The following is an 18,364-nucleotide window of genomic DNA, read 5'->3' on the forward strand; positions in this document are numbered from 1 at the left end:
ACTTCAATTTTTGAACGATGGAATCAGATGAAAGAATTTTGTTAGATAATGGTCTCTAACGTGTTCAAAAAAAGTATGTATCAATTATTATTTTATGTAAGTTTGAATGAGAATATTAAAATTAAATATATTTATTAAAATGCATAAAAGTCATAACAAGTCTAATATATATATATGCATATATATATATATATATATATATATATATATATATACTTTTAATCTAGTAATATACATTATACTAATCATATAAATACACACACACGATCGTTTAGAAATTTATTTAAGAATTATTTCAATTGGTAAGTTTCTTTGCAACACACATACATCATTGTATTATGTTTACAATAAATTATAATTATAATGGCCTGAATTTTGTTCCATTGCAAGAGTAATAATATAATAAAATGTATAAAGAAGAAATGTAAAAAATATGAATTAAATATAAAATTTCCGAAGATGTGCGATAAAAATTTGTATTTGACGAACTGTAGATACGCTCCTGATGGGCAGTTTGCAACTGCGTATTCAAGCTAACTACTTCACGTAATCAAATTTAAACAACGTCATTAAAAAGACGTTCAGGTACTCTGTCGAATTTTTATCTATTATTACAGTTCTTAATTTTGGGAAGAATCGTAAAGAAGCGTATTACATATAATTATCGATGTTACAGGAAAGAAGCAACTGTCTTGAGCAGCGCTTTCTCTCCTTGCTCCCCCCTCCCTCTCTAACTCTCCTCTATCCCTCTTTTCCTCTCATACATTCACTGTTTCTCTCTCTTTCTTTCTTACTCTCCTTGTTCGTGACGCATCGTATCCCCGCAACATCGGTTCACAGTTACTTCGTGCTGCTTCTAGGTTTAAGCGAAAGGGAAAATGTCGACGGGCTGGTGGGGTACGTCGTACCAGCAGTGATTTTTCCTACTATATTCCGACGTTCACCACGGAATAAAGGAAATTTCGTATCCTAAACGCCTTCGTGGCACATTGAAATCGTCAAGACGTCACTAGATATCTTCAGGCGTAAGCTAAAAAGCTCTGATCTAAGAAAAGAGATATTCCAACGGTAGTTTAGGATCGAGTGAGACTGCCTGCTACTTTTCCCTTTTGCTAGGACCGTGCGCAGGGAGAACAGGAAAGCGTCGTCGAACTAAAGAGGCGTAAAGAAGCCACGGGTGACATGGCGTCGGCGGTGACGCTGGTAATGGGAAAGAGCGATTTTATTGTGGCTGGCAAGTATCGGTTGTTAAGGAAAATCGGTTCGGGTTCCTTTGGCGATATTTATCTTGGTATCAACATCGCTAATGGCGAGGTAAGAAAGACCATTTAATTTGTGACGATCTGTCATCGCATACATTATTCCTTTACTTTATTTCTTTTTTCTTTTTCCTTTTTTATTATTTTATTCGCTAATACTTTCTTATTTTTTCTTACTTTCGATATCGTTCTTATTTTTTTGCTTTATCCTTTTTTTTTTTTTTCATTTTTTTTTCTTTTCTTTAAATTTCATAATGTAGATGATCAAATTTGTCGATAAGTTATGTCGACATCATCGGTTTTTTGTGATTGTTCAGTAATGTCCGATCAACTCTCATATCTCTAGTTAAATAAAAAAAAAGATAAAATAGATTAATGAGATTGATCTAATAGAATAGTGTATACATATATCTGTAAAATATTTATCATAACCTTAATATTTTGTGAATTACTTTTTTGGACAATGAAATGTCATTTTGAAATTGTGTAATATGCAAATGATCTTATAGAGTATCTTAAAATTTATGTGTACATATGACACAAAAAATTGCAATTTATATAATGTACTAAAAGCAAGAAGAATGGAGTATACTGAGATAGTATTTCAAAAATAATAATTAAATTCTATAAATCATACCAAATATTGAAGTAGTTTGTAATGATAAATCAAATCTATAATCATTTAAAAATATATTTAGCTTTAAACTATTATTTTATCGATACTTAATTCTATCAAGAAAATTTCAAATATACTGTTAAAAGATTATCGATAATACATCTTCAATTGAATTTTTTTTTGATAAATAAGTTGTTTTGTTTTTATCATTAAATATATTAATATATTCTTTATAGTTTCAGGAGAAACATAGTTACAAGTAGTTTATTATCTCCAGAAGTATTTTATTTGCTTTGTATATAATTTTATTGATTGTTTAATAATTTAAAAACTCTCGTAGATGCAAAGTATCTATTTTTTATTAATTTGATGAAGTTCTAAATTTTTTCTTTGACAAAAATATGTCATTAATTTATACATGCTATATTTATTAATCTAAGTATTAAGGTATCTTATTACAAACAATAAAAATTCGACAAGCATTGATATGTTATGTGCAATTTTTGTCTGATATAATCAAATAGTGACCATAAATGTTATTAACTCTCTCAAACGTTCTTAAGGTCTTAAAAGTTATAAACCACAAAGTCTACCAATGTTTTATGAATGAAAGTTTTTTTTAAATAGTCGTTTTATATAGTTTTAATAGTTATATAGAATAATATATGTCGAGCCATTGACTTGTTTCGTAAAAAGAAATACGATTTCAAGATCAGAGGTTAGGTAATCATGACAACATTGTATAATATTTACAGCATTGATAAAATAGTGAAAGTAAAAAAAAAAGAAAAAAAAAAAAAAAAAAAAAAAAATAATGAATGAAAAACAAAAAATTACAATAAATAAGTAGAACAATCGAAAACAATAATTATTTTACTTACATACATATGTTTTCAATAAACGGTGATGAGGAGTTAATTCAAAGAAGAATTAATCATGAATGAAATATATAGATACGTATTTTTTCGATGTTTCATAATATCTGTTCTATTTTAATAGGATGTAATTAATTTAAACTATGGATAACTTGTATTTTTATATCTTATTCGAAACGTCCGTTAATCTTTTCTTTTGGCGATATTTATTTTGGTATTATATTTTTACTTGGTGTTATAATTGAATCTACATATATTAAGTTTTAACGAAATTCGTATAAATTTAATGTTACGAATAGATACGTTATAGAAGTTAATTTTACGTTGTAATATTTTTAATAGACATAAAAATAAATATTTTCAAACAATACAAAAAAAGATGATTAAGCTAATGATAGAGATATACTTATTTCTTTTTAAAAACTAAACCAAAAAATTATAAGACTAGTTATCGTATAACAATTAGAATGGATTCGTAGAATTATATTTTTTCGATTGATTTAACCTATTCGTAGGAAGTGTTAATTTGTCATACAAAATAAATCAAAAAGATAATAAAGTTGGAAAAAGAGATTTTTTTGAAAAATTGAAATCATTAAAAAAAAAAAAAAAGTAATCATATGTATAACTCAATGATACACACTCGCGCGCGCGCGCTCTGCTCTTCAATGTTAAAACACTAATGTTTAATGTACATTTATTCATTAATTTCTCTCTTATATTATCATTATATTTTATATAAACTATTAAGATACGTAAAATTTGGTAGCGATTCCTACTTAGATTACTATTCGACGAATCGTCGAGTCAAATATCTTCGGTGGACAAAGAAAGCAAAATATTCTTTCATGGTAAAAGTAGTTCGTAAATATAGATTTGGACATATTAGATGCTTCTTTCTTAAGTTACGATTGTTTTTTCTCAGAAAAAGAACTAATTTGAAATGTGAAACAAACTTATTCGGAAGTGCAAGATTTTATAATATTTTTACCTTCAAAACTATTATTTATTTTCACTTTCAACTTTCAGTAGTAATTTTAGTATTAATTAGAAAACTATGATACAGATTTAGGAAAGAAAAATTTCACACCACGTTAAATTAATCTTTCGCTATTATCGTTTCTCTTTTTAGTGATATTTACAGTAACGAGAGTTATATTAGGACACAATGTATTTGTTTAAGTTTCTTGCAGTCCGAATAAAAAATTGTTCCTTTAAATGTTCCTTCTATACGAAGTTGAAAACTAAAAGCTAATTGAATAATTAAATATGATATCTTAATATAATATTGGCCTTTTTATTTTTAAAATTGAATGGTTATTATTTCTTATTAGTTATACATTGTCAATTTTAGTTTAAACAATTATAAAAATACAAAAGTATAAAGAAGAATTCTATAACGACGTGTTGCACTTCATAACATTGTACAATATTTAGGTAATTAAAAAAGGTAACTGCGGAGTACATTACGATTAATTACGAGAAAATAACATATTTAGTCGCTATTTTGTTAGATCTTCAATATTTTACACATTTTTTAGAAATTGTATTTTTGTTTTCTTTATTTTGTTTTTTCTTGTTTTTTTTCTTTTTTCTTTTCTAGGAAGTTGCAGTCAAATTGGAGAACGTGCGTGCCCGCCATCCACAATTGCTATATGAGTCCAAATTATACAAAATATTGCATGGTGGCATAGGAATACCGCATATACGTTGGTAAGAGAATTACATTTATATATTGTCATTAAATAAACTTAATGTATCGCAAATTTAAAAGGTTTGATGGATCGATAAGATTGATAAAATAAATACGAGAAAAAGTTTCTTTTGATCAATAGGTATGGAACCGAACGCGAATACAATGTCCTTGTTATGGATCTCTTGGGACCATCCCTTGAAGATCTTTTTACTTTTTGTTCGCGAAGGTTTACAATTAAAACAGTTTTAATGTTGGCGGACCAGATGATTGGCAGAATCGAATTTGTCCATTGTAAACACTTTATTCACAGAGACATAAAGCCGGATAATTTTTTAATGGGCATCGGGCGTCATTGTAATAAGGTAACATATTCTCAAATCATGTGGACACTTTGATAGATTTTAGTAGATAGGTGAAAAAATAAAGTATATATATATATATATTTTTTTTTTTTTTATTTGAAGTATTTTATTCCGGACAAGTCGAATAAAAAATATGAGAGCTTTTTGTAAAATCTATTTCAGCTATTTCTCATAGATTTTGGACTAGCCAAAAAATATAGAGATAGCCAGTCGAGAATGCATATAGTCTATCGAGAAGATAAAAATTTAACAGGCACAGCAAGGTATGCATCTATCAACGCTCATTTAGGCATTGAACAAAGTCGTCGAGATGATATGGAATCACTTGGATATGTACTTATGTACTTTAATCGAGGATCATTGCCTTGGCAAGGTCTCAAAGCTGCAACTAAAAAACAGAAGTACGAAAAAATCAGTGAAAAGAAAATGTCCACGCCTGTAGAAGTTTTATGCAAGGCAGGTTTTGGATTTTATTGATGAGAAAATATCCTTTTTTTTTTTTCGTACGATTAAAAAGTACAGCTAAATTGATTTTTAACTAATAGGGATTTGCTGCCGAATTTGCAATGTATCTAAATTATACACGAGGATTACGCTTCGAAGAGAGCCCAGATTATATGTATCTACGTCAACTTTTCCGTATACTTTTCCGTACGTTAAATCATCAATACGACTATACATTTGACTGGACAATGTTAAAGCAGAAAGTAGCAACCTCCAGCCTCAATGTCAATGGCGGAACATCTGGAGGTACACACGGTCGAGTTCTTGAAGGCATTCAAGCACAAGTACAATCTGCGATTCAGCCACCTGCTAAAACTAACGCTCAAACAGGTATCAATCAATGTTAACGTTTTAATTCACTTTTAAATACGACGATATATAACGATTATGCAATCACTGAACGAATTATCATAGGAGCACGTTAAAGCTGTGGAATTTTACTATCATCAACCCCAATTATGATCAGAGGTATCTCAATCAAGGTGCACAACTTGATCTAAATTTTTGTCCGAAGAGTTAAATCAAGCGGCTCTCTAAGTCCAAAGAGAGAAAACGAATGACCGCGATGGAACTTCGGAGTTTATAACAGTGGTGAAATATATAGATTGCACGATTATGGATGGAAAAACAACAAAACATTACAGTGATTTAACCCTTTTAGACTTGTTGGTATTATGCATGTATCATCAAGTTGATTTTATTTATTCATTTTTCCTTCATTATTTGATTGCCTTCACATAGAAAATGTAAAAAAGAAAACAAACAAACATGCTATCAAAGGGTTAAGTACTTAGAGTTTCAATCGAACCATCTCTCTCTCTTTGAGTTAAGCATCAATGCAAAATTGACTAAACATGGCTTGTCCCATTATTTTGATATCTGGTTTATCATTGATTATCATTAAAATAAAGATATTGATTACCCGAAGATTTTGTTAGAAAGTGCACATATATGAGAATCCATTGCGTACTTTTCAAGGAAAGAAGGAGAGAATATCTTATTCTTATGAGACCACACTTAAACGATCGCTAGAGTAAATCGTAATAAAAATTTTGTATTTACTCTATAAATAGAAAACAAATACAAAAATGGCCGAAAATTTATTTTGCAAAATCACAAAAGCATTACTTTGTGTACTGACAAATAAGTACAGAAATTGCTTCCTATATTTTTTTTTTGTTCCCAATATGTAATACGAATATAGTGTGAGTGGGCTTTTGCGAGAAATGTTAATATTTTTCTTACCTCAAATAATATGTCAATAGAATTGTACTAAAATACATTAATGTTAAGACAACAATAGTTGCATATTTTCTTGAGATATGCTATACGATTTCAATTAGAGGCAAAACAAAAGGATATTAACTTTTTCAACAATTTTTATCGTTTGCTCTCTTTCTTTCTATCATCGGCGTATTTGACCGACAACAACAGTGATATATAACGGTATTACTGTAAAAAAAAAAAAGAAAAAAAAAAGAAAAAAAAAAAAGAAAAAGAAAAAAACTGTTATTTGTTGTAGACTTGTTGCAGATTTAATTATTAGTCTGCGTGGATAAAATTAAGGACATTATGTTTGTAATCATATTATCAATTTAATATTTTTTTCTAGGCAAAGAAGAAGAATAAGATGATTACTTTTTTGCATAGTTTTACATGGATGAAGCTATGCAAATGTAGTTTATGTTTATTATTATAACATGAGCTTTTGCATTGTATAACTATACTTTACTATTGATGAAATAGTCTATCTTCGAATTGATCGTTATCATTGGTGAGTTCATATTTCGGTTTTTTTCAGTTTTCATAAAATCGCCTGATACGAAATTCTACAATATAAAATGGGTTATTATAATCTTTAAAAGGTCGTTATCACGCTTCTATTATTCTTTATTTCAGAAATAAGAATTCTGGATCTTACTAAAATGTCGCGATATTTACAGATAATAATAAATTTCGAAATATTTATTTATTATTCTTTTTTTGTTTTGTTTTGTCTATATGACCTTATATTATATGTCAAATATTATGATTTAATTTTTACATATATATCCTGACGATTGCCTTTGACAAAATTGTAATCATATACCATCATTGATACCCGTGTTATCGTGTCTTTGAGGTGGAAGAAAATATAAAAAAATAGCTAATATTATCGTGACTCGCGATGCGAAAACAACGTTAGTTACATATATAGATTATATTGTTCCATTACAAGTGGGAAATTCTACCAAGAAAAACATTAATCATTATTAAGTGAGAATGTGCATAATTATTACTGAAAGAACTAAATGTGTATGATTAATCATTAGTGGGAGGTATAAATGAAATGAATAGTGTGTATGGTTATAAAACAAGAAAACGAATGTGCGAATGTGTAAGTTAATAAATAAATAATGATATATGCACTTATTAATGTCTCTGGTGTATATACATATTTGTGCGTGTGTGTATGCAATGAAATTGTGACAGTAACATTAACTAAGATATACTTTAATGCATAACAATGAGGAAATACATTAACATTACTGCTCCTTTTACCTCTATAAATAAATACTGAAACATTGTATTATATTTATTGTTTGATTTTATCTTTAATTTCAAAGGAAAACATCGAATTCCTTTTACTTTTTAGAATTGGACATTGCCCTTTTTATTTTTTCTTGCTTTTTTGTATATAATTTATTTTATATATTTAAGATACAAAGAAAAATTATGGCTACATTTGCTTGCCTTATATGGGATAATATTTTTCATATAGAAATTTCAAAATAATACAATTATAAGAATGAATTTAAAATTATAATGATGAATACAATAATTTATCGTAAATCTCAGCATTTTATAATATGTCAATACTAAGACAACTTGTAATCTTAATTATGACGAATTACTAAATCTGATCACAGCTTTATTCACACACGATATGAAATGAAAGTTACAATACGTAAATTCTATTCTTATAAAAATAAATTAAAGTATCCGTTAGAATAATACAAAATTGTTTGTAATGTTATAAAAAAAAAAAAAAAAAAAAAAAAAAAAAAGAAAGAAAGAAAGAAAGAAAAAAAAAACTTTTTTAAAATACTCCTGAAACATATCACATTAATATACTCAATTCTCTAGAAGAACAAAACAAATAATTTACAAATTTAATAACATAAAAGAGTGTGAACTTGTCGAAGTTCATTTTTTCCTACAACTATAGTATGTGTTTTTTCTGGACCACTATAGGGAATACTTATCTGCGCTGCAAGTATCTGATTTTCTTGCATTGCTGTTGTCATTTCTCGATTTGGAAATACAGCAAAATGAGCTTCTGCTCTTCCTCCAACATTACGTTTAACCGCTTCCTCACGTATTTCCCCCTGATAAAACCATTTTATTAATAAATAAAAGTTATATATTGTAGATATACAGTATTTCTGCTAATATTAATAATCATTAATCATGCAAAGAAAAGGCAAATAAAGATAACTTACTGCCAATCTATCAGCCTTTTCTTTGTATTGTTTAATCAATATTTGTCGTTGTAATAATTGATATATAGGTTTTGATTTTTCGAGTACTGGCGTTTTTGTTGAAGACGCTTTATTACGTGTCAAGTCAGGTACGGTGGGGAACGTTATTACATTATGGATATCCTGAAAAATAATTTCAAAGTCAATAAATTCGATCCTTTCTTTTCATGTAGACAAAATAATATTTAAAAGAGTTAAGTTTACACTTACTTTTAGAAGATTATTGGTTTTCTTTTCTAATTCATTGATATTTGCATCTGTAGTTTCCGGATTTTTCATACATGTCAACGGTTTTAAATTTTCCAGTTTTATACGTAATGAATCAGACAATAATTTCCTTTTTTGCAGATGCTCATTATTTAGAGCTTCTTTGAGTAATGTTACTTCTTGCATCAACAATTTATCACTTGCAGTTTGAATGCCTGCAGCTATAAACGAGGAATTTCCTACTGAAATATCTCCCCCAGATGTTGATATCATCGTCTTTTTTCCAAATGATTTTAATTTTTCTTTTAATTGTCCTCTTTCGGTCTCCAAACTATCAATATCTGTTTGAAGATGATCCATTGTTTCTTCGAATTCTTTCTCCTAGCATAAAGAGTATATTTATTCTTTAACAATGTTTAAAAATTTTAGTAAATAAAAATAATTACGGACAAGTATACCTTCCGTTTAAGTTGATTTTGAGCTTCTTCTAACTTTCTTGTTAATTTTTCAACATTTAATTCGTGTTCATGCTGTTGCGTTGTAAATTTCTTCTCCGCTAATTCTTTTCTCAAAGTCATTTCGGATAATTCTTCTTGTTTCTCTCTTAATGCTATTCTTGCTTCACGTATATCGCTATCTCGTGCTTCGAGTTTTCTAATAATTCAGAAATTGAAGTAATTCATTTTTATTACATAATTTTGTTTTCTATTATGGTCTAGCTTTTTTTTTATAACAATGTGTTACCTGCTAAGTATTTTGGTCTCTTCTGCTTCCTTTCTTGCTATTTGAGCCATTAAGATTATTGGTGCTATTGTTTCATTTGTTTCTTGTTGATGTGAAATAGGCCCTGTCATTGCTAAATCATTTTCACATTCTGTCATTTTTTGTGCTAAATTAGCTGCAAATTGTTGCATAATTGTTAAACTAGATTTTATTGTTGCCACTGGCCCTATATCTTCAGTATCATAGACTTTCTCACTAGCTATAGCAGCTATATCTTTTAATTTATCGGCTGCAAGACCTGTATCTAAATCTAATAAAATATTTAATCATTAGATCATTTATCAATTGCCTTTATATTGTGTTTTTATATAATATATTTATGTTGTCATTTTTTATAGAATACTCACCTCCATTTGCAACAATAGCTTGCAATGCACTTTTTAGTAAAATTTGTAATGTTTTCATAATTTTTACAGAAGCTTGATAACATACAAATAATTGATTGCTATAATCTTCATCTAATCCTAGGTTTGCGCTTATTAAGCTTCCGGTATGATCTCGAGGAACACGTCTTCTAGCTGACTTTAAGTGCTGCTGTATTACTTCACAAGTTGTTTCAGCATATTGACAAAGAAGTCCTATGGGAAGAAAGCTTGTTTATGAATCAAAATAAAACAACATATATAATGTTTATAAATCTTTGTTTTTTGTTTTCTTCAACAAACCTATATCGCCAGTATCTCCTTGAATGAGAACTTTTATAGCTGCAGCATCAGTTGCAATGGCATCACAAGCACTACCTAAACTTCTAGTTCCATTAACGATTAGGCGAGCTTGATTAATAGATGCACTTCCTCCAAATAATATCGAAAACATTGTAGAGAAATACTCGCAACATTTTTCAACGGCATCCACCGAAAGATTTTCATCTAGCTGGTCTCTTTTGGCTAATTCAATTAACGAATCCACTGATTTTTCTTGCGCTACCATTTCCGGGAATGCAGCTCCTACTTTAAGTAGTGCTTCTGGATTGCAAACATTTAGGGCAGATTCGAAACATCCGAGAGTAGTTTGTAATGCATACATGCACGCACAAAGACGTGAACGAAAAGCATATTGTTCCACAGAATGACCTTTTACTATGCTTACTCTATCAAAAATATAATAATAATGGTTTCAATAATAATGAATAATAAATCAATATTGTATTAACCGATATTCTCACCTGTCAATTTTATCAGTCGTATTGTATTTATCTCTAACTTGTGAAATCAGTATCTCTGTTTTACGTATCATCCGTGGGATAAGTAAAAGAGTTAAGATTGCATCGTGATCCCCACCGCGTGCTAAAAATGCAGGAGACATGAATGAAAGTAAGTAACGCACATGACTTTGAGCTTCTTCAGCATCTAATCGTCGTATTTCGAGGTCGACCGCTTTGGTTTGCGCTCGAGTTTCTGCAAAAGTTTTTTGGAAATCTAATATTTCGGCTAGCTGCTGTTCTGCACCTAAAATGTGGTCGACAAAAATTTTTTTAATCTAATATACCTTATGTTCATTTTTAAGTAACATCAAATAATATTAAACATAAATCAACCTCGCGTAATAGATTTAGTAGATTCTGTCGTCTGTACTCGTTGTTGCAATTGCAAACATTGCTCTTGTAATTGATACGTAAGCTCTCGAAACTTTGTTATAGTGAGTTCACGATCTGCTAATGTTTCTAAAGCTGCATCACGATGTCGATGAGCATCACGAGCTGATCCAAGAGCAAGATCCAATTCCTCTCTTAATTCTAATTCTAACTCTTTGGAAGATTCAGCAAGTTGATCAGACATATCCTTACAAAAATTTAAATAAATTTGTTTACTTTATTTAATAATTTTTATCTTATTGTTTACAATAATATATATATATATATATATTCATAAAAATATTTTGAAAATACTACCTGTAAAGCTTCCAAATCTGCGACAGCTTCTTCAAGTTCTGTAACTTTTTGTTCTAAAGCCATTTTCTTTTCACCTAATACTTCTACCATTTCTTCAGCACCTAATGCTGCATCAACCTATATAGACATATTATTGATTAATAATTATTATGTTTTAGTATTCATACTATTGTAAAACAATGAAAATAATACATATGTTTATCTTCAATTCTGAATATTATGAGAATTATACATACTTGCTCTTGCAAGTCTGCTATCTGATGTTCCATTTCTTCAACACGCGCAGACAATTTTTCTTTAGTACGTCCTAATTCCAAGATCTCTGATTTCTTTTGATCCAAATCTTTTTGAAGCTTTTGAAATTCATGTTTCTCATGTGCTGAGAGATCACGCATTCTTACCAGTGTTTCACGTAATCTACTATTCTGTTGTTCTAACTGTTTTACCTCATAACTTGATACACTTGTAGTTGATCCTCCTCCTCCTCCTGATGCCTAGAATTTACAAGAGGTTTCTAAATCTTATCTATTTATAATATTAACAAAAGCTATATTATATATTTCCTATATTTCTTCTATTCATTATTAAATTTATAGAAAATGAAAATTTTTTAATACCCTTTCTGACATTTCATTACGAAGAATTTCCAAATCAAGTGTTTGTTCTTCTAGTTTTTCTTTCAATTGTTCCAATTCTATTTGAAGTGTTTCAGCTTTTTCTTCTGCCATTTCCTTATCTAACGTTGCCATTTCGACCGTTTCTGCAAGATCCGCCATTTCATCTTGGTATTGTTCTCTGGCTGCTTGTGCCTCTCTAGCTTCTTGTTTTGCTCGCTGAAGATCTCTTTGAAGACTGGCCTTGAAACAAAGAATATAATCCAATTGCATAAATAAATTGTATAAAAAATATAGATTTATATTTAATTCTTGATTTGTCTATTACGTACTTGGCTTTCCATAACTTTCACTTTAAATTCAAGAAGTTGTTCAAGTTGAAGTTTGGTTTTTTCAAAATCTTTCATTTTTTCTTTATCCTGTATCCGCTTCACTCTTAATGTTTCTACTTTTTCATTCAAATCACGTACCTAAAGAATTAAATGCAATATTTTAGAAAGAGAATATATAGAGAAATATATGTTGTTAAAATAAATATAATATACCTGAGCCTTTAAATTCTCATTTTCTTGCATAAGTTGTAAATGTGTTAATTTTTCCTCCACTAAATTAGAGGTTGCAGCTGAACCAGCCATTACTTGGCCAGGAACAAATTGTGGTTTCAGAGTTTCAACAAAGCCTGTCTAAATTATAAAAGAAAGAAGTTCAAATGAATGTTCTGTTTATATTTGGGTGTCTTTTTTATTATCACATTAAAAATCTAATATTATTTAGAAAGTATTTTCAGATCATTTAGGATTGAGTAACAGCACAACATACAATTATTCAAGGTAACTTGTAAATAGTGCAAGTATAAGTGATGAGGTATTTTAGAATATTGTGTTAATAGAAAAAAACACCCACTAAACTCTAAATGAAAGATCAATATTTCTATGGTCAATATCTGCATCTCATATCTGGTTATTCTTTCTTGCATAAGACTTATTAATTCTTTATTATTTTTTGTTTATTAAAAACAAGAAAATAAAGTGAAACAGGTATGATAATAAAATGATAAATGATTCTATAGATTTAAGATGCAAATATGTGAACTCTTGTGTTTAACGATATGTTTTTACAAATGCAATCAGTAGAATTAGTTTCTTTTTGAAACGATTAATGAGATTAGTTATGATAATAGACACCAACAAGACATAACCCAGTTATGCCTAATGCCCATTAAATTAATCATTATTCTTGCTTTTTATTCCCATATAAGTTATAAAATATAAAAACGCTCTAATAATAGGTCTTTAGGCACATCAGGGCTAAAGAAATGTTCTATCAATTCTAATAAATATTCTGATTCCAATACAGGGTGTACCTAAAGTCATCAGTTTATTTATTTCGTTTTATAACTCATAGTACCATCTTCTAACAGGATAATGACTTTTGGAACAGTCTGTAGAATTGGTTTTAATGACATATTACAGGCTTGCTATTCTTTCATAAAGTATAATATTAGCTATTATATCTAACTTTTTTACTAATTTATAAAATATTATATGCTTCATTATTTTAAGTATCTAATTCTATGACTATATTTAAAAAAGTAACTGGTCAAGCAAAATTACACCTCTGTATCTCTTTGATGTTCGATGAATTTTAACAATAATGTTTGACATTATTACCACTATTTTTGTCATTATCATCATCATTATCATCATCGTCATCATCATCATCATCATCATCATCATCATCATCATCATCATCATCATCATCATCATCATCATCATCATCATCATCATCATCATTACCATCATCATTGTCATCGTCATAATCGTCATTACCATCATCGTTATCATCATTATCATTATGATTATTTTATTAATAATATTATTATTTTGATTAGATTAGAAACATAACTTGTTATGATAAGATTTAAAAAACTATTTGATTATATAAATACCCCATCCTTGTGTATATTTACTGTAAACCATCGAACCATCGTAAAACACAATCAACTAAGCGAATTAAAAGAAAATGATGAGTATGAAAAAGAATTAAATTAAATTAATATTATAATCTGTAAATACAAGAAAATCCATTAAAGTGCAATAATAAAATTGTTATGGTCATGTGTTATGATTATGAAAATTGTTGACATACAGCTAGTATGAGAAAGTACAGGGGCAGAAAGGTGATGTGTTAAGTACTGAGACATTACAATTAATTAGTATTAATTACATTATTGTGATCATCTTGGGCCTTTGGCTTTTTGCCGGAAGGTGAGCTCGTGCTAGGGGACTTCTGAAACACGTATGTGCATTCCCACATGAATAATTCTGTGCCAGCAGAATCCTTTAACTTGTCCTCGTGATATATAGTTGTCAAAATGCTTCAATGTTAGACCATTTGAAGTTCAAATTCTCTGACCATATGAAAGCACATGCATGGAAATCTATACTTATTTTATTATTGTTGAATCACAGGGTAAAATATGTAGACTATAGTTATGATTAATATAAAACTAATTTAGAAACACAAAATTTCAAATGTAAATTTATTTATTATTGGGATGTAAAGTTATTTGACCAGATATTTCGTATTATTTATTAAAACTTTCATTTCTTATCGCAGTGGCGGGGAACCTACTATCCAGTGAATTATTAGTTAAAAATCGGCAAATAAATTTATGATCGTTGATAAATCTATATAAAATATATATGGTATTTAGAATGAGCTACTTTTAATGTAGTTAAAAGTATTAAATAGACATAAAATATATATAAATATATTATTTGTATTATATAATATACTGAAATTTTTTAATACCATAACAATGCAGAGTGTTTATAAAAAAATTCAAGAATATCGAAATAGTGTGTAGTAGTTTGTGCTAGAAATGAATTTGGATGTACTGTGTGATAATAAGTTATGTAACAGTGACTTGTGAGTACAGGAAGATAATGTAGTTGCAAAATTTTATGCAAAAAAAATAATAAATATAATATATTTAAATATCATCTTTCTCTCTCTCTCTCTCTCTATCTCTCTCCCTCCCTCTCTTTCTCTCTCTTTCTGTGATTTTTTTTATAAATCAGCACCTAAGTTGTGGAAGATATTAATTGGTATATGTTACTTTCAAACTGGTCAAATTTGATATATTTTGAATAGAATATATTATTTTAAAATATTTAATAATACGTTTAATAATAATTTTGTGTTAAATGTAAATGCCCCTGATTAGACAATTATTAATTAAAATAATAATACTTTCTCTTTACTCTCACTGCTACACATCTGTCACTGTACTTATAACAATGTACAAACACATTTGAAGATTTTGAATCAAGCTTGAAAAAATTTGCAACTAAATATATTATAATTAAAAAGACATGTATTGGAAAGATTTCCCACCTCTGCCTAATTAAATATATTAAATGAATTATTTTTTATATATAAAGCATATTTTACTTTAGACACTCTAAGCTATATATATTTTATACCATTGATAATTTTTGTTACCTCAATGAATGATGCTCGTTTAGTTGTTGTGGGAGCTGGTATTAGTGTTTCACCACCATCTTTACGTTCATGCAGAGATCCCGGCACATTTTCAGTGCATAAGGTATTGAACTGTGTTTTACTGCCAACCAAAGATAATCGAGAACTATAACAAACAATAATATTTGCAGTATATACAAAAAGATCAATATATTAACTATTCACTTATAATCTCAAATATAAAAATCTAATTCAACAATCAAGAAAAATAATTATAATTTAGATTAATAGTGAATATAGCTAAAAATACATTAAACAAATATTGATATAAATAAAAAGATATAGAAACTTTTATTCTATTACTCTATATATTAATTCATTTATCTGCAATCTTTATATATTTTAACAATATATCATAAAAAGTCTGATGATTACTTAAATTAATAATGTGTTTAACAATGAACACAAATGCAAAAAATAAAATATAATAAAATTATCATATCCACATAATATTAAAAGAAATAAATAGAAAATTTTCAGGCAATAATATTCAAATTTACATAAGAATAAAGGTAATGAATTTCATGCTCTAGATGAATAATAATGCACACATTGTCTCTTTAACTTATTATTCAGAATTTTAATGCTTCTAGTTATTTATTTATTTAGTTATATAATTATTTATTTACAAAATATTTCATAATTTATTTTAAAAGACCATGTGTGCTTTATATTTTACATTGATACAATATATTAAACTATATTAACTAATGGATATATTAAAAACAATAATTGAAACACTTCATTTTACACAGTTCCTTACCCCGAAAGTCTGTCACTCTGTTGTCGGTTAATCTGTGCTGGAGATGTTTTTCTCCGTACTCTTTTGTGAGCAGCATATACATTTCAATGTTACATTAATATGTCCAAAAAGGTAATTATTATTATAGTTGGTATAAACTTTTTTACAGATAGTAATATACTTGGAATGAAATTAAATATTTTAGCATCATATAACTTAATAGTATAAGATTCTATATACATATATATACATTTAACAAATTTTATATCTATAATAGTAAAATATATATGAACTCTGTATAATATGTAACTTTTAAAGTATTCTATAGATCTAACATCTATAGATTTAACATCTTAAATTAAGAATTAGAATATATGATAATGATATTTATTTTAATGTGGGGATGTAAACTTACGCTGTAGGTTCATTCCTTCGACGCATACTCATGCTAGCATAGAAAAAAGAACAAAGCTTTATCCTCATTACATAGAAATAAATTAAGAATTTATTGATTAAAGAATATAACAATATTCAAGAATAAAAAGTGTGCTCTTATATTATACCATGAATAATTGTAACATCTACTAATTTCATTACGTAAATTTATATATATTTAAAAGACATTTTATAAACAAATAATGGTTTCTATCACTACTTAGGGAATTATATTATACATATGCTAACATGTGCAAATACGCATATTTTAAAAACTTTCATAAATTCCTATCATATCAAAAATTAATTCGAGATAATATACAATATAGGATACCCAAATAATGAATTTCTGTGTGATTGATGAAATTTTTGGTGATTGTTTTATCTTCATAAATAAAATAAAATATTTTAGACAAAAGTTATTTGATTTATACAGAAAAATATAAAACATAAAATGAAGTTTTTGCATATATATATATATAATATTTAAATCGTATTGATAGATGATAAAAGTATAAAAGAGCAAACCTATTAAGACGACTTCTAGCTCTGACTGCACTTCCTTCATCAGGTGTTGTAGCACTACTACCTGCTGAAGATGGACTGGCAAGATCTGTTCTATTACCAGATTCATCCAACAGTATGATTTGTCCTTGTCGTACAAACATTCCATGATTATCTGGACACTATCACAATACCAATATAAAATAGTAAGATATAATAATAATAGTAAAAAGAACATTATATTAGCAATATTATTATTATTATTATTATTATACGTATGGACTAAAAATGGTTATAATATAAATTATCCTTATCATTAATATTTTTGTATAAATCTAATAAAAGAAAATTGATTTTTTATGGATTAAGATGATATATAAATGAAAGAATAAGTAATAGAAACCTTGAAATATTGCTGTCCTTTGACAGTGCCATTATTTTTTCCTTTTGGTTCATCAAGTATTACACCAATCCATTTTCCAGATGCAAATGTAGGATAACCAATATAAGCAATTACACCTTGACAATCTTTACCAGATATTTCGACACGTTGACCGACTTTGTATGACATATTTATTTAAAATTTGTAAAACCAATGCTTTATTATCAATCACCTACTATTTTTGATCTGATCCAATTACGTCTACCACTATTAGACTGTCAAACTGTCAGATCCTGTTTCCACGATTAGTTTTATATTAAGGAACTAGATTAAATTTCTAAACACTAGATTTTCTCATTTATATACTTTTAGATGGCGTCGCAATCGAATATATTGCTCGTTTTTCACTATATTAAAGCTCGTTGCC

General features: G+C 28.0%; 2 protein-coding genes across 10 annotated transcripts; one reads left to right on the forward strand and one right to left on the reverse strand.

Annotated features, from left to right (window-relative positions):
* Positions 1 to 731: 731 nt before the first annotated feature.
* LOC124949988 (casein kinase I-like) lies at positions 732 to 7,886 on the forward strand. Of its 3 annotated transcripts, none has more exons than XM_047495997.1 (7): positions 732 to 1,025; positions 1,117 to 1,314; positions 4,354 to 4,463; positions 4,586 to 4,808; positions 4,971 to 5,264; positions 5,354 to 5,642; positions 5,727 to 7,886. In XM_047495997.1, exons 2-7 carry the CDS (start codon positions 1,183 to 1,185, stop codon positions 5,735 to 5,737), a joined length of 1,059 nt encoding a protein of 352 aa, XP_047351953.1. In that variant the 5' UTR covers positions 732 to 1,025; positions 1,117 to 1,182; the 3' UTR covers positions 5,738 to 7,886. The 3 variants fall into 3 exon arrangements, 2 of the variants coding, with proteins under 2 accessions (XP_047351953.1, XP_047351951.1); XR_007101237.1 differs by having other exon boundaries at positions 733 to 1,314; positions 5,727 to 7,086; positions 7,212 to 7,886; XM_047495995.1 differs by having other exon boundaries at positions 733 to 1,314.
* Positions 7,084 to 18,244, reverse strand: LOC124949982 (dynactin subunit 1). 7 transcript variants are annotated; one of them, XM_047495974.1, is made up of 20 exons: positions 17,959 to 18,244; positions 17,580 to 17,737; positions 17,032 to 17,064; positions 16,638 to 16,697; positions 15,836 to 15,980; positions 14,555 to 14,617; positions 12,874 to 13,011; positions 12,661 to 12,798; positions 12,332 to 12,571; positions 11,951 to 12,208; positions 11,715 to 11,831; positions 11,361 to 11,604; positions 10,989 to 11,271; positions 10,489 to 10,913; positions 10,171 to 10,401; positions 9,785 to 10,073; positions 9,499 to 9,694; positions 9,044 to 9,421; positions 8,795 to 8,956; positions 7,084 to 8,680 (listed from the first exon to the last, which is right to left on the reverse strand). In XM_047495974.1, the coding sequence occupies exons 1-20, from the start codon at positions 18,124 to 18,126 to the stop codon at positions 8,465 to 8,467; spliced, it is 3,942 nt and encodes a 1,313-aa protein (XP_047351930.1). In that variant the 5' UTR covers positions 18,127 to 18,244; the 3' UTR covers positions 7,084 to 8,464. The 7 variants fall into 7 exon arrangements, with proteins under 7 accessions (XP_047351930.1, XP_047351931.1, XP_047351935.1 ...); XM_047495975.1 differs by lacking the exon at positions 17,032 to 17,064; XM_047495979.1 differs by lacking the exon at positions 16,638 to 16,697 and having other exon boundaries at positions 15,836 to 15,956; positions 17,959 to 18,243.
* Positions 18,245 to 18,364: the final 120 nt, after the last annotated feature.

This window comes from Vespa velutina, chromosome 6, assembly GCF_912470025.1.
Source record: "Vespa velutina chromosome 6, iVesVel2.1, whole genome shotgun sequence".
Lineage (NCBI taxonomy): Eukaryota > Metazoa > Arthropoda > Insecta > Hymenoptera > Vespidae > Vespa > Vespa velutina.